Source organism: Bubalus bubalis, chromosome 9, assembly GCF_019923935.1.
Source record: "Bubalus bubalis isolate 160015118507 breed Murrah chromosome 9, NDDB_SH_1, whole genome shotgun sequence".
Taxonomy (NCBI): Eukaryota; Metazoa; Chordata; class Mammalia; order Artiodactyla; family Bovidae; genus Bubalus; species Bubalus bubalis.
Window position 1 is genome coordinate 48,219,118 of NC_059165.1, and position 23,193 is coordinate 48,242,310.

General features: G+C 37.7%; 1 protein-coding gene across 5 annotated transcripts in view; it reads right to left on the bottom strand.

The window, feature by feature from the left end:
- G3BP1 (G3BP stress granule assembly factor 1) overlaps positions 1-23,193 on the bottom strand; it is a 31,128-nt gene that overhangs the window by 5,025 nt on the left and 2,910 nt on the right. For 3 of the 5 annotated variants that reach the window (XM_006071645.4, XM_006071643.4, XM_044947430.2), the window contains exons 2-10: positions 13,399-13,511; positions 10,808-10,889; positions 10,181-10,354; positions 6,315-6,405; positions 5,436-5,529; positions 3,968-4,169; positions 2,644-2,745; positions 735-846; positions 391-519 (exon numbers count right to left, since the gene is read on the bottom strand). In XM_006071645.4, the coding sequence (XP_006071707.1) occupies positions 391-519; positions 735-846; positions 2,644-2,745; positions 3,968-4,169; positions 5,436-5,529; positions 6,315-6,405; positions 10,181-10,354; positions 10,808-10,889; positions 13,399-13,493 (1,081 nt within the window). In that variant the 5' untranslated portion in view covers positions 13,494-13,511. Of the gene's footprint in view, positions 1-390; positions 520-734; positions 847-2,643; positions 2,746-3,967; positions 4,170-5,435; positions 5,530-6,314; positions 6,406-10,180; positions 10,355-10,807; positions 10,890-13,398; positions 13,512-14,595; positions 14,706-23,193 lie in introns of those variants that run through there. The other 2 variants (XM_006071644.4, XM_025292376.3) reach the window with 2 other exon arrangements.

Genomic DNA, 23,193 nt, shown 5'->3' on the forward strand with positions numbered 1-23,193 from the left:
ACTACTGAAGCCCAAGCACCCTAGAGCTGGTGCTCCGCAATAAGCCACTGCAAAGAGAAGCTCGTGCACCATGACTAGAGAAGGCCCAAGTGCAGCAACTAAGACCCAGCGCAGTCAAATAAATAAATATATCTTAAAAAAAATAAAGTGTTACTAGAAAACTTAAAATTACATATGTGACTATCTTCTATTTCTATTGGACAGCAGATGAATCTAGTGTTTAAAACTCAACGTGAGTGGGAGGGAGGTTCAAGAGGGAGGGTGCGTATGTATACGAGGCGTGATTCACATTGTTGTGTGGCAGAAGCCAACACAACGCTGTAAAGCAATTATCTTCCAATTAAAACTAAATCTTAAAAAAAGATGGAAAAAAAAACCTTAATAACCTACTTTGAAAAAAGTCTTTAAGCTCTGATTTATCCACCTCATGAGGCAGGTTGCCAATGAAGAGCTGGTGACTGTCAGGGTGTCTCACAATTCTTCGGGGTTCCACATCGCCTTGCTCACCAGCCTCACGGACTGAAGAGGAAACAAAAACAGCAAGGAATGAGAAAGAAGACACCTTGCAGTAACTGTTCCATTCAACAGTTTTCTCTCTACCCCTAAACACAGATAATTCAATTCACTCTGCAATGTATTTTTAAATCTAAGTACCCACAAATATCAACTGCCCTCCCAAAACAAGCTCTCATCCTCAACATGCCCAGCGTAGAGAAGCCCTTCTGAGCTCTCACCTGGTCTGGGTCCCCTCTGGGGAGGAACATTTATTCGCTGTTCTCGCACCCTCTGATCCCTCTGAGGCCTCTGAAGTGGAATCTGAGATTCAGGCTTAGACTCCGGGCGAGGCTGAAAAATGTATGCATCAAAATCAAAGCAAGCTTATCTTTTTTTTTCCTTTTTAAGTGTTCTAACCAACAATAAGTGCCGGGAGCCGGCGAGAGACATTCCACTCGTGACAAAGGTCATGAGGAAGGAGGCTCGGCATACGCAAAGGCGGGATCGAGCCTCGGGAGTGCCCCCAGATATTCTCGAGCATCTACCCCCAAAAAACCAGAGTCTGCCTACTTTATTGCTTTGTGCTCTCACCTCTGACTTTACTGGGGGCTGTCCCCCACCACCATCTCACTCTCTCTGTCAAAGAGTTAACTTACAGCTCCAATTAATAAAGTTCCTGGGCAATTAGGAGTGTTTAAATCCAAACCCCTCAGATGGCTCTCTAACTCGCCTGACAAGTTTACCCGGACACCTACAGCTATGCATACGATTGTTTACAGTCTCCCAGCCTCTAGAGGCACGGGAAGCTTAAGATATTCAAATAGCTTAGAGCCTCTCAGAGAGTTAGAAACTGTCCGAATAAAACTAGTAAAAGATTTCATTGATGAGCCAATGCTTGCTGCCAAGTTTCCACATCCCCTGTATTGTATCCTTGAATGTGTATTAATTAATATAGTTGGTATGTAGAAAAAATAAGTAGTGGCCTTGGTGTTAGTAACTTTAGACCCTTAAGGTAATAAATTCTTTCCTTTGTAAACCCATTACACATCCACCCTATAGGAATGTAATTTTATCTTCGAAAGATGGCGCCAAACCTTAAAATAATTACTCTTAGAGAAAATAAGTCTTTGTTGATAAGTCCTTGTCAAGAGTCATAAAATGTTAATAGGCCTCTGGCCAGAAGATGATGTAAATCACCTAAACCATTTGTATACAATAAATTTGCAGGAAAGAAACCCTGGTTTTTGATAAACATCAAAGACTGTTGACTTTGCATCCCCTATTATCCTCTATGTGTAACTTAGGGTATATAAGCCCCTGTTGAAAATAAAGCTACGGGCCTTGCTCACCAACGCTTGGTCTCCCCATGTCATTCTTCCCTTTAACTTCCAGCTGAGTGTCCATCTGGAGCGCGGATATCCTCTGCAACAATTATTTGCCTGGGCTTCTAAGACCCACTCGAGAAGGTGTCTAAGGTGGGGCACCTTCTGCTATTCGAGAGGGCGCCTGCGGCCTCCGTGGTCAGAGCTAACCTGGTGTCACGGGTTATACTGATTTTCCACGTAAACCAAGCCACTCAGCTTCTTTTCTCCACTGAATTTTCCTACTGAGCTATCCTCTTTTTATTACTCTTTATTATCTCTAATTAACATTTGAATAGGTCGCCTAGCCATCTCTCCTTCGAATACCCTGGATCAGCCGGGGCTGGACCTCGGCAAATAAGGTTTAAAACTAGAAAATAACAATTCTTGAGTTCTCTCACCATTCCCTCCAAAAAACCCAAACAAACAAAAATAAAAACACATTAAAAATCACCTTGTACCCATTCTCCTCTGCCTTGTTTGTTGCTGTTGCTGTTCTTGAGTTGCCAAGTCGTGTCCAACTCTTTGTGACCCCATGGACGGTAGCCTGCCAGGCTCCTCTGTCCATGGAATTCTCCAGGCAAGAATACTGGAGTGGGTGGCCATTTCCTTCTCCAGGGCATCTTCCCAACCCAGGGATCGAACCTGTGTCTCCTGCACTGGCAGGTGGATTCTTTATCACTGAGCCATCAGGGAACCCTGTCTTATCTGTTAAACCTCTCTAAATTCACATTACGTGAAAATATAAGTAAATTTGCCTAACATGCAAATTTAATTATAAACTCACCTGTGAAGCTGGTACTTTAACAACATGTGGGGGTATCCCAGTAACTGGAACAGCTCCACTGGGTGGAAGGTTCTTACTGGTCACAGATGCCCAAGAAAAGGTCTAAGGGAATACCACCATGAGTTGTTATAATACTTAGCAAAACAATATAAAAGTTCTAGGCTTTTGATTTGTTGTACATTATATGTGTATCACATTCTCAAGAGGCAAGATGGTTTCTAAGTAGCGTGAGATTCCTTTGCCCCAGCACTTAAAATTTAGTACTAAAATTCCTTAGGTCTTATCAAGTATCAGCAAAATATGAGCAGCTACTTCCACTAAATTTCAAGTTTGTGAATCCAAGAAAATTCTCCCTCCAAAGCCAGCTCTTCCTCCTTTGATATTCTCACTCTATGATCCAATTATACCAACTTTAGAATTTTCTTGAATTATTTCAATCAGTACCAAAATCACCAGATCTTATTTACCTCTTATCTCTTCATCTTCACTGCCATGACCCTAATCCAAGATGTCATTACCTCTCTCCAGGACTACTACAGTTAAACCACCTAATTTGTCATCTACTCTCACTCCAGTAAACATAATTTTCCACCTGCAAGCTATAGTTATGTCACCATTTCTCTTTACTACTCACCTACACACCTATCTTATACAGAACAGCAAACTACAAACCAGGGAGGTTACTGACAGTTCCCATAGAATAATGCTCAGAAAATTTCAAGACACTTAATAACTCTTAGACAAATAACAATTTAAGAACCCTGGCTGCATAAATACAGCCCTAAAACATACTCCTTCACAGAGCATCAGCTGTAAAGGTCCTGTGAATTCAGCCAGTATCATCCTGTTGTGACTCATGAGAGGTAACTGAAAAGCTTCAAACTTTTGAAATCAGTTATTCTAATTAGAACATATTACAATTAGTTTCTACTTCTACTGTAAAGTTGTCCTCAATTAGATTTCAGGGAAAAGTCTGCTGTGCCATGTTATTTTTTTGAAGATACACTATCCTTTTTTTGTGTAACAAGCACATAGTAACATGCAATTTGAATGTAGTATTAAAAAGAAGGTTTGTTGATATGGCAACAATATAGCACCCAAAACTTCTTGTCTGAAAGTATTCAAATTTCCTTAGAGGAGGGAAAAAACTCCTTTTGACTTTATAATGCAATATGCATCTTATCTGAGGTATGGTTCAATATGGAAGAATTTCCCCAAATGAATACAAAAATTCACCTACAAAAGTCATCCTAGCGACAAAAACGAGAAGAGAGATTTTTTACAACAGAAAGAAGCAGAATAAAACTGAAGACATGCTGCATACTCTCAAGTCCTCCTGCACTGTCTGGGCTATGTCTGCTGGTGCTGGAGAAGAACTCTTCTGAACATCCTCAGGAGCAGTTTCTTCCAAGACTGGCTCAGACTTTTCCTCCTGGACTTCAGATACAGGTTCCTGCTCTGGTTCTGGTTCCGGTTCAGGCTCTGGTTCAGCAACAGGTTCTTCTAAATGTTCTTCTAAGTCATTGCTTTCACAGTAAAATTTGAGAAATATCATTCTGCTTCCATTGATTTAGCAAGAAATTCCTATAGCGACCTGAACCTAAAAATAGCTCCCTCCTCCCCACAAATATCTATAAATTATGTATTTGAGTATTCAAACATGAGAACTTTTCAGAAAAGCCCTCGATGAGCAAGTCAGATTTGCTAGATTCTGATTAAGTAAATGCATCAAGCATATCAAAAGGAACTAGGCCATTGTTTGGAGAAGGCGATGGCACCCCACTCCAGTACTCTTGCCTGGAAAATCCATGGACGGAGGAGCCTGGTGGGCTGCAGTCCATGGGGTCGCTAAGAGTCAGACACGACTGAGCGACTTCACTTTCACTTTCCACTTTCATGCACTGGAGAAGGAAATGGCAACCCACTCCAGTGTTCTTGCCTGGAGAATCCCAGGGACGGGGGAGCCTGGTGGGCTGCCATCTATGGGGTCGCATAGAGTCAGACACGACTGAAGCGACTTAGCAGCAGTAGCAGACCATTGTTTCTCAAAATCTCAAATTATCACAGTTTACCTATTACATATCACAAAACTCTTAATAGGCGGTGGGCAGGGGGGAAAGGGAGCTGTTTAATAGGTATGGTTTCAGTTGTGTAAGATAAAAAGTTCTAGATATCTGTTGCACAACTGTGTGCATATACTTCACACTACTATAAAGTACACTTGAAAATGGTTAAAATGTCATGTGGTTTTTACAACCCAAACATTTTCTCACACTAAAAACACAAGGAATTTTGGAGGAAAAAAAAATCAGCTGTAATTCAAAACAGTTCTTAAACTTCCACATAAGTCATAGGAACAGTCTTTTAAAACTGCATATGCTTTCCTCCTGAACTTCTAATTTGGTAGGCTTGTGGTAGGATAATGAATCTTCATTTTCAACCAGCAACCCAGGTGAGTAAAGTCAGTCCCATCACACCTTCTAGTTCTCTCAAAGCACTTAATGCTATGCCTTTATGTATTAACACTTGATAAATCCCAAATCTATTTCCACTTATGGTGAAGAAAAAAACTGAACCAAAAAGCTACTTATGGATACTATTTAAGTAGGTCTCAGAGAGCAATCTATATTAAACATGCTTTATATATTTATGTTAGACACCAAAAGCAAAACCTTTCTTCTGGGAAATTATCACTAAGACAATTCTGAGCATTATGGCTGCCCTCCAGCAAACAAGACTACGCAACTCAAGTTTTCACACAGCTCTGGACAGATGAACAAAGTTTTCCTTACCTGACAGTTTGATCATAAAAAGTTCCAGAATCATCAGGTACCACCTCAGGTGTCTGCTGTCTTTCTTCAGGCTCCTCTACTTCTTCTTCAGATTCTAAATGAGAAAAAAAATTTAACATCTTTCTGTTCACTTAATTCACAAATATATTCACTTTCACAATGTTCATCTTGACAAAAAAAGGCAATGATATGAGTACATAACACATAAAAGATAAAATAGGGCAACTGGATAAAATCATGAGACAGGATTTAAGGACAGAATTAAGGCTATTTTAATGTCCGGATTACAAGCATGGAATCTGAGGTAATCCAACAAATGTTCTACCACCTAACTAGCTATATGACATCAAGGAAATGACTCCTGTGCCCTAGTTTATTAAATGGGAACAACAGTACATTACGTACTTATCTGTAAGGTTGTTGTATTACAGCCTTAAATAAATACAAAGTACTTAGAATCCTCAGTCATATAGAAAACACTAAAATACAGCCTCTCTCCAGAGCAATGGGCAGGCATATTTGCTGACCATTACAAGGTTTCAATTCCTAAAACTTAGGGTTCCACTCTAGTAACACACCCCACTGCAGTGGAGGTACCATCTAAACTTCTGCAGAGTCCTATGCAAACTGCTACCAAGAGGCTACTACTGCTGCCATAACCTGTCTACTAACTTGGGAGTTCAATGTGTCCCATCAATACCAGTGGCATAGACTAAGCGGTTGGCCTCAAGTAGGTTAAAATTGCCAAGATTTCTTATATCTTAACAATTAAAAGTTACTAATGAAAAATACAAAGAATTATTAAACCATTCAAGAAACTTACACTCTCTTCAAGTCAAACTGATGCCATCCAAAAAAAAATTTAGACAAGTAACTTACCCTCCTGAGGTTCAGTGATAAAGCCACCAAAGACTTCATCTTGGTATCTGAAGATATCGTTGTGAACATAGAACTTATTTGCAACAGAGCCCTGTAATACCAACAAAAAGTTTTCATTTATCAGCAGGCTTTTCAAACACAGTTACCCTACATCAACTTACCCTGGGCCATTAGTTCTCAACTAATAGCACTATTGCCCATCCCAAGAGACATTTGGCAACTTCTGGAGACATTTCAGTTCTCCCATCGAGGAGTAGAACTGACAAGTACTGAGTGGAGGGCAGGGATGTTGCTAAGCATCCTACATTGCACAGGATAGCCCTGACAACAAAATTATCCAGGCTCAAATTTTAAGTCAAGGTGGAAAAGATCCTTGCTCTACCCTCAAATAGGTTAAAATCTCCAAGATTTTAAGACTTAACATGTTTGTTAAGAAGCACTCATATATACCGAGTGCTTAAAATACCACCAGATGAATATCTAAAAATTGACCAATTATTTAAGATGCCAAAGCCCAAATCTCAAATCATTTCTTGAACAATAAATACGTTATTACCAACTACATATTTTAAAATCCCCTAAATCTGTATCCAAGAATACTGACACAAGCACTCAAATGTGGTATAGCTAAAAGGGTTTGCCTACCCTAGGTATAAGACACTTATGTTGAAATCTATGTCATTTATTAGTCATTCAATTTCTAAGACTGTTTCTTCACCTGTAAAATGAGGAATACGGACTCAAACTAGAGTTTTGATTATTAAATGAGACAGTTTATGAAACAATCCATTATACTTAGGTAATATTGAAATCTTCCTCTTGAAAGATAAGAAGTAAATTTATTAATATCCCATGATTTCTTGCATATTTAAGTCAATCAACAATTTTAACACTACAGATAATCTAAGCCTTCTCAAGAAATCATGACTAAACTGACTTCACGTGATTTTTCAAACAAACTGAGTTTATATTTAAACGGTAAAACAACAGGGATTGTAGATTCATTGTCCTTCAACAGAACATTATCTTCAGGGTAATTCTAGAGAAAACTTCCAGCCAGTCATCATGAGCCCCTTCCACATGCTCACACAGATCACAGACAGGATTCCTAACTTTGCTCATTCTGGACCTGGCAAGAAGACACTTCAAATGCAATTAATCAACATAAACCTGTGGTCCTTTCATGATAACTAAAAAAAAAAAAACAAAAACAAAAAACCAGGACTCCTTAAAGAAACAGTTGATCCCAAAACCGGGTTAGAGGATGGAGCAGGGAAAATGCAAGGTGATCCTGAAACCTCCTGTGCCATGGAGTGCCCTGTTTCCAAAAAAACCCCCAAACAAACAAAAAAACCAAACCCACTCAAAAGGGTTCACACTTAGCAGATCTGGGACATTTTAGAAATCAATAAAAGTTATTAATTAAATCTATTAAACAAAGATCCCATGATAGGAGAAAAGGTAAAGTTACTTACAGTAGAATGCCAACGAATAGACAAAAAAAAAAATTTAGATGATCACCATTTGTACCCATCAGAGTAGCAAGAATTCATGAATGCTTAAAACTAATACCTAAAAAGTTTGATGAAGAACATAAGTACATGCACAGTCTCAAAGAAGCCCACAAGGAATCCCCTGGTGGTACAGAGGATAAGAACCCATCGAGCCAATGCAGGTCTGGGAAGAGTCCACAGCCCTGGAGCAACTAAGCCCGTGAGCCACAACTACTGAAGCCCACGCACCAAGAACCTGTGTTCCACAAAAAGAGAAGCCATTGTAATAAAGAGTAGCCCCAGCTCGCCACCAGGTAGAGACAGCAACAAAGAGTCAGTGCAACCAAAAATAAAATAAATAAAAAAGAAGCAAGCATAATTTACATTCTGATGAAAAAAGTAAAAACATTAACTTTACATGTCAACCTGGTGACCACCACCTTAACTAAGTAATACTAACAATAGGACTAAGTGTAAGTGTTAGTCGCTCGCTCAGTCGTGCCCGACTCTTTGTGACCCCATAGACTGAGCCCACCAGGCTCCTCTGTCCATGAGATTTTCCAGGCAAGGATACTGGAGTGGGTTGCCATCCCCTGCTTCTTCAGGGGATCTTCCCAACCCAGGGATCGAACCCAGGGGGGGTCTCCTGCACTGCAGGCAGATTCTTTACCAACTGAGCTACAAGGGAAGCTATGTGTATGTACATATATATATACATATATATATACACACACATATATATATACATATACATATATACACACACATATTCTTTTCTTCTCCTTCATCTCTCCTTTTAGAAAACTGTAGAGTTCCCTGGTGGCTCAGATGGTAAAGAATCTGCCTGGATTTGGGGTTTGATTCCTAGGTCAGGAAGATCCCCTGGAGAAGAAAATGGCAACCCACTGAAGAATTGTTGCCTGGAGAATTCCATGGGCAGAGTAGCCTGGTGGGCTATAGTCCATGGGGTCGCAAAAAGTCAGACACGACTGAGCAACTAATATCTCACGTCCTTCAGAGTTATTACAACTCTCTTAATTCCATTGCTAACCAATATGTGTTTTTGCTGCTGCTGCTAAGTTGCTTCAGTTGTGCCCGACTCTATGCAACCCCATAGACAGCAGCCCACCAGGCTCCTCCGTCCATGGATTTCCAGGCAAGAGTACTGGAGTGGGCTGCCATTGCCTTCTCCAGTAATAATAGGACTGCTAAGTCACTTCAGTCGTGTCCGACTCTGACCCCATAGACGGCAGCCCACCAGGCCCCCCCGTCCCTGGGATTCTCCAGGCAAGAACACTGGAGTGGGTTGCCATTTCCTTCTCCAATGCATGAAAGTGAAAAGCTAAAGGGAAGTCACTCAGTCGTGTCCGACTCTTAGCGACCCCATGGACTGCAGCCTACCAGGCTCCTCCGTCCATGGGATTTGCCAAGCAAGAGTACTGGAGTGGGGTGCCATTGCCTCCAAATAATAGGACTAAATGATATCAAATGCGGAAAGACACGTATAACCTAAAACTAATAAGGAACTACCAGACAATTTAAACTGACACATTCTACATGGTAACTTGATTGTCCTCTTTAAAAATGTCTGCTGCTGCTAAGTCTACATCTTGATAAACAAAAGGTTAATGAATTACAGCAGATTAAAGGAGCCTCAAAAGACATAACAGCTAAACACAATGTGTCATAATGAGCTGAATCTTGGATAAGGAAAAAAAATACTATTCTTTGTATGACTGGAACAGTAATCAAAATTTAAATATGGACTATAGATGGATAACTGTATTACATTTTTTAAATATTGTATTTATTTATTTATTTGGCTGTGCCAGGCCTTAGTTGTGGCACATGGGATCTAGTTCCCTGCTGCTGCTTAGTCGCTCAGTCATGTCTGACTCTTTGCGACCCTACGGATTGTAGCCCGCCAGGCTCCTCTGTCCACGGAATTCTCCAGACAAGAATATTGGAGGGGGATGCCAAGTCCTTCTCCTTCAGGAATCAAACTTGGGCCTGTTACACTGGGAGGGAGAGGAAATCTTAGTCACTGGACCACCAGGAAATCCCATAAATACCTCCTGACTTTGATTAAGAAATGAAGTGCTCATTCTTAAGAAATGTTCACTTCAGTATCTGAAGATGACTAGCCATAATGTCTCCAATTTACTTTTCAAACAGTTTAGAATTAAAACACACAGGTAAATAGAAAAAGAATTACATAAAAAAATAGAATTATAAATGTGTGGGCAAATGTGGCTCTAGGTAAGATAACATGTAGGAGTTACTACTGTACTACTTCTGTAAATTTAAAATTTCAAAAATTAACAGTCTTTAGAAAAACATGTACGAATTTTTATATCTTTTTTTTTTTCATACCTCAGGAGCAAGGACAAAGGTCTGCATGAATCTCCTCAAAGCCTGGTTGTTATTAGAGAGCAAGCCCATCACCTGGACCACCACACCGTCATTCAGAGTAGCATGAGCATCAACGTGGCGGATCTTAGTGTGGCAATTGGTGAAGTTTTGTGACATCACTTTCCTATGGATTTCCTAAGGAATCAGGCAAGAGATAATGCAGAAGCTCCAATAACAAAAAACTTTCTAACACAACAAAGAGCATTTATCTGTGCACATCTGAATTACAAACTACAGAGACCCCACTGTAATTTGTCTTAGTATACTATATTTCCAGTGACACCCTGACTTTTTAAAATTATTGTCTTCAATTAACATATCTAAACATGTTTACAATAGGTGATCTCCATGCTAAAACCAATTATCTTCAAACATAAAAAAACTTCAGAATGTATCACACCAAATGAACAAAAAAATTTTCAATGACTAATAAATCAAGAAGTTACTGAATATCTAAATTTCCAAACAGAAGTTGACAATTTTAATTCTCAAATATCAACAAACATTAAGCATGTATCCACCTCAATTCTATGGGTTATTTCCTAGCTGATCAACAGCCTACATAAAGCTTGTTATGCTTATGCTTACTTTCTGTCCATAGACAGCATCTGCTGGCTTTCCATTTGAATCCAATCCCCCATGGACATAAGAAGAGTTCTTTCCATAAAACCTGTAAAACAGAAAGATACTTGTCATCTTTAAGCATCCTAAGACCAGGTATTTATTGTTCATGTTTGAACCCATCTGCTTCATTAGTACATTCTTGGAGGCACAAATGTGTTTTCTTTCTCCTCTTTGTATGCATCCACCCCCTACATTCATAACATTTGCTGAATGGGAATGAATTTGGTCAAGGAATTTTTGCAAGTCAAAAGTTCCAGGTCTCAAGAAAGAATGATCGTGTTGGAAGGGATCTTGTAGTGCACCTCAGGAAGGCCACGTAACACACAAGTTCCTGTTTTCACTCACGGGGAAGACAGGTAGTCTTGATGATAGGTAAGGATTTCTATGGATTTCCCTGGTGGCTCATTCCTGCCAATGCAGGAGACTCAGGTTCCATCCCTGGGTGGGGAAGGTCCCCTGGAGAAGGAAATGGCAACCCACTCTAGCATTCTTGGCTGGGGAATTCCATGGACAGAGGCGCCTGGTGGGCTACAATCCAAAGGGTTGCAAGAGCTAGACAAGACTAAACAGCTATTCTCTCCATAGTCTTGGAGAATCCTTTTCTATCTGAGAATGCATGTGATGAATTCCCATTAAAACCTAGTAACTCAGGCAGAAGAGTTTAAGGAGTTCCATTTTTGCTGATGCATTAGGAGCGTCAGACTTAATTAATTCTCCATACCTTTAATTCACCTATATCTTCAACTGTTTTGTTTTCATTACAACAATACTGAATTAGGAAGGTGCCAACAACTTCCGCCCCAGCCCTGCCAACACACACATGCAATGCCCTAACTCGGGGATAATCACTATTAAGATTTCTTGGCACCTGTATTCCAGACAAACGATCTTTCACAAACCAACCCATATTTTTCTCTATCCTGATTGTGTCCCCCATGCTCCCCAAAAAAGGGACAGATCTGGGCCCTTAAGGATACCTGAACTACCTTTCAACTTTTTAAGTTATTAAAAGGCTCCACATTAGCCAGCCACTTAGTTCACTGCTGGCTAATCCACTTTTCATTGTATCTAAAATGTACCTCAGAGATAAAATGTGAAAAAATACATGTGTTAGAATCAATAAGTAACAACAGTGACAAGAAATATATTTGGTTAGTTTGTTTCAACTCCTACTCCATTTTAAATTCTAAATGTATCTAACTACTAAAAGCAAAGAATACAATTGACCAAAAAATAACAAAAAGAGGGATATTTCTAGTTTAAAGACTTATTCTATTACTCAATAGTCCTGTGAATACCAGCAAATTTTTAAGCCCTTAGCGTCTTTAGCCGGAGAAGGCAATGGCACCCCACTCCAGTACTCTTGCTTGGAAAATCCCATGGACGGAGGAGCCTGGGGGGGCTGCAGTCCATGGGGTCGCTAAGAGTCGGACACGACTGAGTGACTTCACTTTCACTTTTCACTTTCATGCATTGGAGAAGGAAATGGCAACCCACTCCAGTGTTCTTGCCTGGAGAATCCCAGGGACGGGGGAGCCTGGTGGGCTGCCGACTATGGGGTCACACAGAGTCGGACACGACTGACGCGACTTAGCATAGCATAGCATAGAGTCTTTACCTGTGAAATGAAGTTAATTATTCCACAAGGCCTTACACTAAGAGCTTCTTTTTTTTTAAGGATCAAGAAAGGTATAGGAGAAAAAATAGTTCTGGTCCAACAAATACACATACATTTTGAAATTTCTAAAAAGTATTCTAATAATTCCACAGAAATAGACTGAGGAGTGTTCTACAATGCAGCATTGTTTATAAGAAGAAATACTGGAGGCAACTTATATATTCATCATTAGTGGAGTAACATAACAATTTTTTAGAAAATAAAAATTTCATGGATATTAAAATTAATGATACATGCACTATCCTTGTAAGATAACAGCTTAAGGCTAAAACACAGCATAATAAAAATATTTGCATCTACATAGAAAAATTAGCATTGTTTTTCTAAAGACTCTCACGTTTATTTCATACATCTGTTTTAATTTACAACAAATCATTTCCACAAAAAAACATACATCCTAATTTTTTAAAGCATATTAACACAAAAATATGTCAGAACAGGAACAGTCTTGTAGCTTCAATACATTCATAACTAAATAATTCATGGTTCACCAAGAGAAAAATACACAAAAAAAAAAACCAAAAGTACAAATATACATTTATATTTAAAGCATTATATTTCTGATAATGTATAGGAAACTTTGTCTAATTTTCAAATATTTACATATTGTACTATTATAAAATTCGAATACCCATCACTTTTTGGTACTTACAAAGCATTTTTATGCAACAACCCTAGAAAGCGCATAATGAATCAGAGAATCTTTTTTTTAATTCTCAACTGAAGATTAATTACAATATTGTGTTGGTTTCTGCGATATATCAACATGAATCAGCCATAGGTATACATATGTCTCCTCCCTCTTGAGGGAATAAGAGCATCTTAAATACTCACTAAAACACAGAATTAGGTGATACTCAGGGAAAAAAAAATTTACCTGTGTAGCATGTCTGGGGCCTGGTTCAACAGTGTGTAATACTGTCTCACAAATTCCCGCCCGACCAGCAGGGGACTAGGCTTCTCCATAACCATTGCTTTGGTCAATTCAACCTGGAAAAAAAAAAATCAAATATGTTCTACCTGATAGATCAAGTATAAGGGGAGAAAGGAGCAGGGGCGGAGACTGAATCATTTAGTTGAGATTGACTCATAGACCAAAAAGATCACTTCAGCAATTCTTGGGTTTTAAAAGGAATAAACATTATAAGAAACAAAGCAAACCCACATAGACCAGTGAGATTTTATACGTTCAAATTTACTGTAATCAGACAAATGCTATGGGGAAAAAAATATCCCTATGAAGAATTAACTCATCATTATTCCCAATATTCAATTTCTGTAAACTGAACATAACAACGTCAAAGGTACATATTTACAACATGCATTTCAATTTTCCCAAGCTACTAAACTCAGTTAAAAGGGTTCCACCTGTAACATTACAACATACTGCCGTGGTGGTATTAGGTTCAAGTGCGACAATACAGCTTTGACAATACAGATACACAATATCACATTTTTAGTCAAACTAAATCAGAGATTTTTACTACCTTTAAAAAATTCTAAATTGCTTATTTTATATCTAGATCAAAAAATGAAATCAGGCAAAAAGTAACAAGCAAGATGTTTTTATTCAACAAAATAATCCCTGCCATCTCAAAATTAAGACTTAAAGTGAGTGCACTGGAATATTTAAAAAGGCACCTGGCACATGGTAAGTTTTCAAATACTGTCACTCACTACTTTTAAAAACCCTTTCAAAAACGTATCTGGCATGAGATCACCCAATTTTTCATTTGAGGAGATAAAATCACCCTGAACTTTATAAACATAAAGACAAAGAGAGGTATGTATAATTAACTACAGCTTAAAGAAGAAATAAGAGAAACTGCATTACAGTTTTCTTAAAGAATGGGCAAAATGGATTGAATTTGGTTCTTGCACAAGCAGGATGTGGAGACGTTTATCCTTCTCTAGTCTATGATTGCATTATTCCTAAATTACCTGTACCATTTATTACTTGTTTCACCAAACTCTACGAAACTAGACTAATAACATCAATCTAACTGTATCCTTTGACACTGCTAAGTAGTTTCACTATAAATTTCTAAATAATACTTAATCAAATACTGCTTACCACATTCAATCTTCTCATGCAAAATGATGAAAATCCTCCAGGTTACAATATCAAAGGTTAAGAAAAAGAAAAACTTACAGACCACATCTACAACTTCTCCTTTCCCTTTGAGATTATCTAGATAATTCAAATTAAAAAAAAAAAAAAAAAAACTCCATCAGCTCGATTACACCATTATCATCAATGCTTTATCTTAGGTCATTGCCATAAAGCCACGAAAGGGAAACATATTTATATTTATATAGCAAATCGATCTTTACTTCATTTGTGATTTTTTTCTTTTACTATTATAATTCTGAAGCTTCTCAGAAAAATCTGTATTATTCACCAAGTTTCTTATTAGTTTAACAGTTTATAGAATTGAGTATCTTGCAAACTAGGGTCTCAATTAGCATTTTAAAATGTTTCAAATAGATGACACTTTATTTCAGGATTACCTCATATAGTCTTGCAGACTCCCAAGGATTATATTCACACTATAAGCACTATATGGTTCCATTAAATTGGAAACTCCAGCTCAAGTCTCTCCTTTAAGCTCATCTATAATAAATATCAACCAATCAGCTCAAGGGAAATGGTAGCACTACTTAAAAATAATACCTCTGTCAACTACAGAAGTTGACAGATACTTCTGTCAACTGTATCTCAATAATTGAGAAAAAAATAAAAAGTAACAGAATACACATTATTTTAGTGCTAAGAAACTATATTGCTTCAATGCTTAAAATAAAGGAGGGGACTGATTCTTAAAATAGCCAATGGCTTCAAGAATTCTATATAAGTCATGGTCAGATAAAAAGAACATTTGAAAGAAGGCTGCAAGCTTCCTTTAAGAGTTAAGTTTCTTAAGAGACCATTTCTTATGTAACTTTCTAGCTCCAAAACTGTATCTGACACACTCATGAATAAAAAGCTTTCTTTCATTCATCATTTTCATCACAAAAGAGGTTTATCTTTTGTTTTTTTGGTTAGAATTTTATACAAGCAAAGCAGATTTTTGATCATCCATTTGTCAGGCTGAACTGTCAAGGTTGTCCAGAATTCAGATTATAACAGCAGATACTTTTTTTTTCAATGATTAAGAACAGGTCAAAGAGAAAACTAAGCAAAGATGCTTAGGAAAAAAAAATCTAAGCTGCCTGAGAGGGAACAGACTGGGAAGGACCTGAGGGGAACTGCCTGGGGTGAGAGGACTTGACGCATTTGAGTGATGGCTTATTGTACAAAACTAAAAATCTTTTCAAATTGAACTTTAAAATTCTATAATTTTGTGGTTTGCAAATTATGCCTCAAAAGTTTAAATAAATAAAAAAAAATGATATGATATTGAAATGATAAAATGTTGTAGAGTAATTAACAATACTGAACACCCAACAGCACCAGTGACTACAAAATGTTTGGGGAAGTTCTTCAGTCATCTAAGACCATACTCTGCAAGTTTTGTGAATAAAGTCAGCATTTCCAGTAAAAAACAAACTGTGGGACTTCCCTGGTGGTAGAGAGGTTAAGAATCTGCCTGCCAATGCTGGGGATGCAGGGTCGATCCCTGATCCAGGAAGAGTCCACATCCTGAGGAGCAACTAAGCCCGTGGGGTCCAAGTACTGGTCGCACACTCCAGAGACTGCGAGCACCAACTGCTGAGCCCCGCGCACTGGGGCCTGCGCTCCACAACAAGAGCAGCCACTGCAGCCAGACGCTCACACGCAGCAAGGAGACCCAGCCCAACCGAAAATACATTTAAAAAAGAAAACTTTGGCATTTGAACCCAAAGGATTTAGTCTATATGAGACTCAATCAATTCTCATCAGAAAAATTTTATTTGGTTAATTAGCTCTCTGAAATCTCCATCTTCATTTCTAGTTCAAACATAAAACAGAAGCTATGAGGATATGTTAACATTGTACCTTCTGAGAATAAAGTCTCACCCTGGTTCATTAGAACTCTCAGTTCTATCAAATTATATCTAAAATAATGAAAGCAAACAAAATCAAATTGTATCTAAAATAATGAAAGCAAACAAAATCAAATTGCATTTTCTCAGAAAAACTAATGTTTTACCAGTTCCTGATCTATTATAATTAGAAACTATGCATACCAATGAAAATATATGCTAAAAATTTCTCAAGATCCTCCCTTATTTATTAAATACTCCTGAAACACTGTGCCCTTCTAGAAAAGCTTTTGCAAATTTAAAATACTATGGATTCTGGTTATTACTTATATAACAGCACATGCCTATGGATACATTACTGGTTGGACTATGAAGCATGTACCATAATCAGAAATAGGAAACAAACTAGATAGTCTTATCCTTTTTAATTATCAACAGCAAATCCTCCTTCCTCGTGCTGATGTGAAGACTGGGAGACTTCCTAAAATATAACATACCACTCCCAAGACTAAATAAGTAAGTCTGCTGAACATTCCAATTATATCTAATTTGGAGACCACTCTCTTTTAACACTGCTTTCAGATCTAAAGGACAAACTTTTGGGGGCATATATTACAACTCGGAAATCAGTGTAGTCTAGAAAGATCAGTGATGAAAGAAACAGGACCTGGCAAAAATAAAGGGAAAGGGAAGAAATCACTCACTTTCATTCAAGTTTACATTCCACTAATTTTCTATCCAACTTTGTAATGTTGTGACTGTCATAATATGCCAAAATGGGCATAGGGGACAAGAAAAAATTTTAAAAATTATACTTTCTCTTACTTTTTCAAGAAATACTTTAAAGGTCCTAGGTTAGAGAAAGGGGAATTACAGAACAGTTCTTGCTCTAAAGAAGTAAAGGAAAACATGGCCACTTAGACATACATCCACTACTGTATTCCTGAGCTATTAACAATTTCTCTAGTGCCCCTCAGTTCTTTCATCTCTAAAATTAAAATCATAACTGCAAGAACTAAGTGTATGATAGCACTTAATATTAACTGTTACAATATATTGATATTGTAACTATTAACTGTAACAACCAACTGTAACAAAACTGTAACATTTCTACATTCCACCATTTTCTGTCACCCAGAAGACTATTTCCTTAACCATTTTGCTAGCAAAATAAAAACAGGATTATCTCTTTCAAGAATAAGTTTTCTACAGAGTTCCCTTGGACTACAAAAAGCCCAAGCACCTAATATAAAACTATGTTTTACTGAACTTCTAGGCTGACTTGATGACAAGTGTTCCACTCATGAATGCCACGCAGGAAGACTCGCCCGTATGCCCGCAGAATGTGACTGGTCCAATTAAACTGTAAAACCAAATCAAGTGCACGTCTTAGTATCGTAACTTTTAAAACATGCATCGTGAAGATAAAATAATTTTAGTGTGTTCACACTACGTTACATTTAAAAATTTCTACTCTTTAAAAAATATAAACAAAGCATCATGTATATTTTTGCTCAGTGGCTCAGTCGTGCCCAACTCTTTGCCACTCCATGGACCGTATCCATGGACTATAGCCTGCCTAGGTTCCTCTAGGCACAGGATTTTCCTGGCAAGAATACTGGAATGGGTTGCCATTTCCTACTCCAGGGGATGTTCCCAATCCAGGGTTCCAACCTGTGTCTCCTGCACTGGAAGGCAGATTCTGGGAAGCCCCAAGATAGTCACATAAGCACTTAAAAGATTAAAAAGTGATACAATTGATAACTACGCCAGTTTAACTGGAGTGAATTTGAGTATTTCTGGGAAACTACAATATAAAGTCACCCTATTTATAGCAGTCATATAAAGTCAGTATGAACTAGATCTCAGAAACACAGTCACTTGCCAAATAGGTACTTGTATGATAGCCCTGAAACGTTCTTAAGTGTGTTCAGTATATGTAAGTACATTGTTCAGATACACAGGTAAATATATTTTTAAAATTGTCTGGATATAAAAATAGACAAATAGACCAACTAAACAGAATAAAGAAATATACTCACACATAAATAGACAACTGATTTCCAAAAGGGCAGACAATTCAGTAGAAAAAGGGTATTCTTTTCAACAAATGGTGCTAGAACAACTGCATATCCATATATAGAGAGAGAACCTCAATTCAAGCTTCACAGTATATTAAAATTTAACTCAATAATTTTAGATGAAACCTAAAACTATAAAAATTCTAAAGAGAATCTTAATGACCTTGGGTCATTTTTGGATATAACAAAAATGTATTCTATAATAAGACAGATTGATAATGTGAACTCCCATCAAAATTAAAACCTTTCAGGGACTTATCTAGAGGTCCAGTGGTTAAGATTCAGTGCTTCCAATGCAGGGGGTGCAGGTCTGATCCCTGGTCAGGAAGCTAGGATTTTGTACACTGGGTGATATGGCCAAAAAAGTTTTCACTTTGCAAGAGAGACTATTAAGAGAATGCAAAGGCAAAGGCTTGCAGTAAATATCTGCAAAGCAACTTATATCCAGAATATATAAAGAACTCTCAAAGCTGAATAACCCCATGAAGAATTAGTGTAAGACCTAGAGACAATTCATCAAAGAAATTATGAAAAATGCTGATCAATATTATCGGTAATTACAGAAATGCAAAACAAAACCACAGTAAAGTACCACTGACACACCTGTCAGAGTGACAACTTCAAAGGCTGACTCTACAGTGTTGCAGAGAAGGAAATGGCATCCCACTCCAGTGCTCTTGCCTGGAGAATCCCAGGGACGGGGGAGCCTGGTGGGCTGCCGTCTATGGGGTCGCAGAGTTGGACACGACTGAAGTGACTTAGCAGCAGCAGCAGCATACAGTGTTGGCCAGGATATCGAGGAAAAGGAACATTCAAATACTGCTTGCAGGAATGTAAAACAGTATAACCACTTTGGAAAAGTTAGGCAGCTTTTTAAGAAGCTCTATTTGTAATAGCCAAAAGCTGGAAACAAACCTATTTCCTCCAGAAGGTGAATGGATAAACAAATTGTTGTATATTATAGAACAGAATAGTCAATACTAGTCAGCAATTTAAAAAAAAAGAAGAAGCACATATTGTATGATTCCATTTATATAAAAATTCTAGAAAGTATAAACTGATCTTCAGTGACAGAAAGCAGGTAAGGGATCCCTGGGGGCAGAGGAGGAGGGGGAGTGGACAAGAGAGAGAGAATGCAAAGGAGCACGAGCGACTCTGGGGGATGAGCGCTATTTTCACCGCGGTCTTGGCTGTGGTGATGGTTTGTTTCATGGGTATAAACAATGCCAAAAGCTATCAGATTCTACACTTGAAGTATGTGCAGTTTACTGTATGTCAATCATACCTCAATAAAGCTATTTTTTAACCCACTAATATAACAGCTTGGAAAGACAAAAGGTTGTCTCACAAGAAGAGAGCAGAATGGGAACGTACACATGAAAATAAGCAAATTTAAAAGAGTGATGCAAAATGTTAACTGCCAATTCTGAGACAGAGACATTTAAGAAATTTTTTTACTCTATTTTAATACCTATCAAAAACACTAAGGAGAAATAAACAGTGAGAGTTTCTGTCTACTAACATAAGTGTACTAAACTATTGTGAAGTTTGCTGCAAGGCTATGCTATGTATTCAAACACGTGAAATCTGGCTTAACTATCAGAAATAAAAACGCTTTCCAGGAACCAGAGAAACTATTGCAGAAACCAAGCTACTCTAGCAAGAGCAGCATAACCATCACTGAACTTACTACTGTTCAATCTATTTTCCAAACTCCTCACATTTACCACCTGTTACCCTCCTTCAAAGTTCTTCCTGACAACTCCTTGGAGAAATGGGACAGGCAAAAATATAGGGTGAGTCTGAAGTATCTGATAAAGGAAATGCTTAAAAAAAAAAAAAAAAAAAGGCAAACATCAAAAGGACACAAGTCAAAACTAGAACAACTGAAGCAATAAAGTAATAAGTAAAAAAGCAAAATTAAGTTTGAAGAACACTGGATTACAACCCCCTAAAATAACTAAAAATCTAAAAATTAATGGGTAAAGTGTTTAAAAAATGGGAAAATGAAGTTCTTAAAAAATATAGCAGGACTTTTCTGGTGGTCCACCAGTTAAAACTCTTGTGCTTCCAATGCAGGGAACCTGGGTTCAATCCCTAGTCAGGGAACTAGATCCCACCTGCCATAATGAAGAGTTCAGAGCCACAACTAATGATCCTGTGTAAAGACCCTGCACAGCCAAATAAGTAATTTTTTTAAATGAGAATAGACACCTTTCTTACAAAAGAATTTTAAATGTAGAAAAAAACAAGGGAAATATAGAATTACCATGAGAACACCTCAAGAGCTGCAGGCAACATCTACTAATAAATGAAAAAATTTAGCAGGGAAACTAGAGAAACAGAGTATCTGCTTAAGTTCCAAGTGTCTTCCCCCCAAAATGTTCAGTTACCTACAGTGGCAGCTTTAATACATGTTCACAAATTCTAAGGCTCTCCTTCCTTAGTGACTAGCTTCCAATGAAAATAATGCAAAGGAAAGAAATACTACCTGGGAGCCACCATATTATCAAGTGATCAAGGTTAAAGTCAACCAGGATTGATATTATGTGCCCCGGGACATGGTGGGAAGGCTAAATCACCTCTGGTATTTTCCCCAACTTCTATAACCTTAGTCTACCCAACACCAAGTACACTCAAATTGAGATCAAGTGTCAAGGTCATTAAACACAAAGAAAATACAACAAACTGGCACAGATCAGAGGAGCGAAACCAGGGAGACTGGAGGACTAACTGCAATGTGGTATCTTGGCCTGGATTCTGAAACAGAAAAAAGGACATGAGTGGAAAAACTAAGGAAATACAAATAACGTCAGTCCTTTAGTTAACAGGACTTTATCAACATCAATTTCTTACTGTCGATAAATGCATCATGATTAGGTATGATGCTAACAAGCAAGATGAGTGAAGGATATACAAGACATGTCTGTATTCCAACTCTCCTATAAATCTAAAATATCTCAAAAACAAGTTTCCCCAAGAGAAAAAAACTTAAGAATTGGGAAACTTAATTCACTAACTTTTCTTGGTTTTTAATATCCCTCCCCCAATCCAGCAGTAAAACCCAGTCAACTAGATTTACAATTAAGCAAAAATCTGGCCTAAGACGAAAAAATACTTTTATAATACTTCGTCTATGAAATTCCTTAAACATGAATTTCCTATGCTTTAGATCTCATAAAGTATAGGTGGATGTATGCCAGAAGTAAGCTTAAGATAGTTGATAAACATGGGGTATACTTGAGGCAGGTTAAAAAAAAATCTAAAAAGGCAGGTGCCACTGATGCCTTCCAAGATTCTAAAACCTTGAAAATTTTTTAAATAAGGAAATATATCTAGCACATATCTCTACTAGATACACCACGAGCTTTAGAAAATAGTTTAAGACAATTACTTGGGTTACGGAGCTCTAGGTCTTATAAGCAAAAACATGAGAACACCTAAAATGTGTGAAAGAACTTCAAAAACACATAAAGGGTTATACAAACAAGCAACGATGCTGCCACACAGCCACCGAAGGATGACATTCCCACCAAGTCAAAGTGTGTCCCATGCAAGAAGCCAGTTTTTTCTATGAACCATCTCTAGTATTTGCTTTTTATTAAATATCTGAAATACATCACACAGGCTAAACAGCTAAGCAGACTGACATGAGAGACTGGCCAGTGGTCAGAAGTGGAAATCTATCACTTGATGTCGTCTAAAGCCTTGATTTTATTTACAAAGGCCAGTCTTCAAGAGAACTTTTAATTACTTTCTGCTCTGTAAAGCTCCCTCTTCCCACTCTTCATGTGCAAATTTTTCCTAACTCTTCACCCTCTTCACCTAATCAGGTTTGCAATTAAGTTTTCCCAACCAAAGCCAGATGACACGACTAAGGATACTAAAAAAATAAACAGAATGCTGATTTTTGAGATTTAAAAACATAAATGTAGTTGTTCACCATAGAGTGATCACCAACTACAAGTGATTATAGTGCTGAACCTCAAATTTAACTCCATGGCTGGAAGGATAGTATTGTACTAAATGTCCTATAGCTGTTAAAAACTCACTAGCCAGAGGTGGGAAAAAAAGCTTTTCTTACCTACCTACTTTAACAATCATCTTCTTTTTAAAATCAGTAAACCTTGCCAAGGCAGTCTTAAAGCACAATTAAATGAATATACAATTTATACTTGAATTTTGAAATATTTTAAAAAACAAATCTGCAAAATGCTGAGATCAAGTAACTAATGTTATAAACTGGCAAAAAGAAAAATTGGTTTAGGTCATACATGCAGGCTTTATATCAAATTTCATCTTTTAACACTGCCCCATCCATCTTAAGTATATACAGTTCACAAACCTATACAAATTTAAAACTAACTTCTGCCCTTTACTTTCTAGCCAAACTACTAAAACAAACTATTAAAAATGTAAATTACCAAAACCTGCTGTGAAGTAGGTCACCAAGAAACATTACCAAATCTAATGTTCCCTTAACAGACTGTCAGCTGAGAACAGCAAACCTGAGTTAAGTAAAAGAACAAAGAACTACCTACTTTTCTACCAGTTAGAAGAGGTACAAAAGCTTATATTAAAAGGATTTAACAACAAAAGTAATCTCTAGTTTGGATGGGAGACTG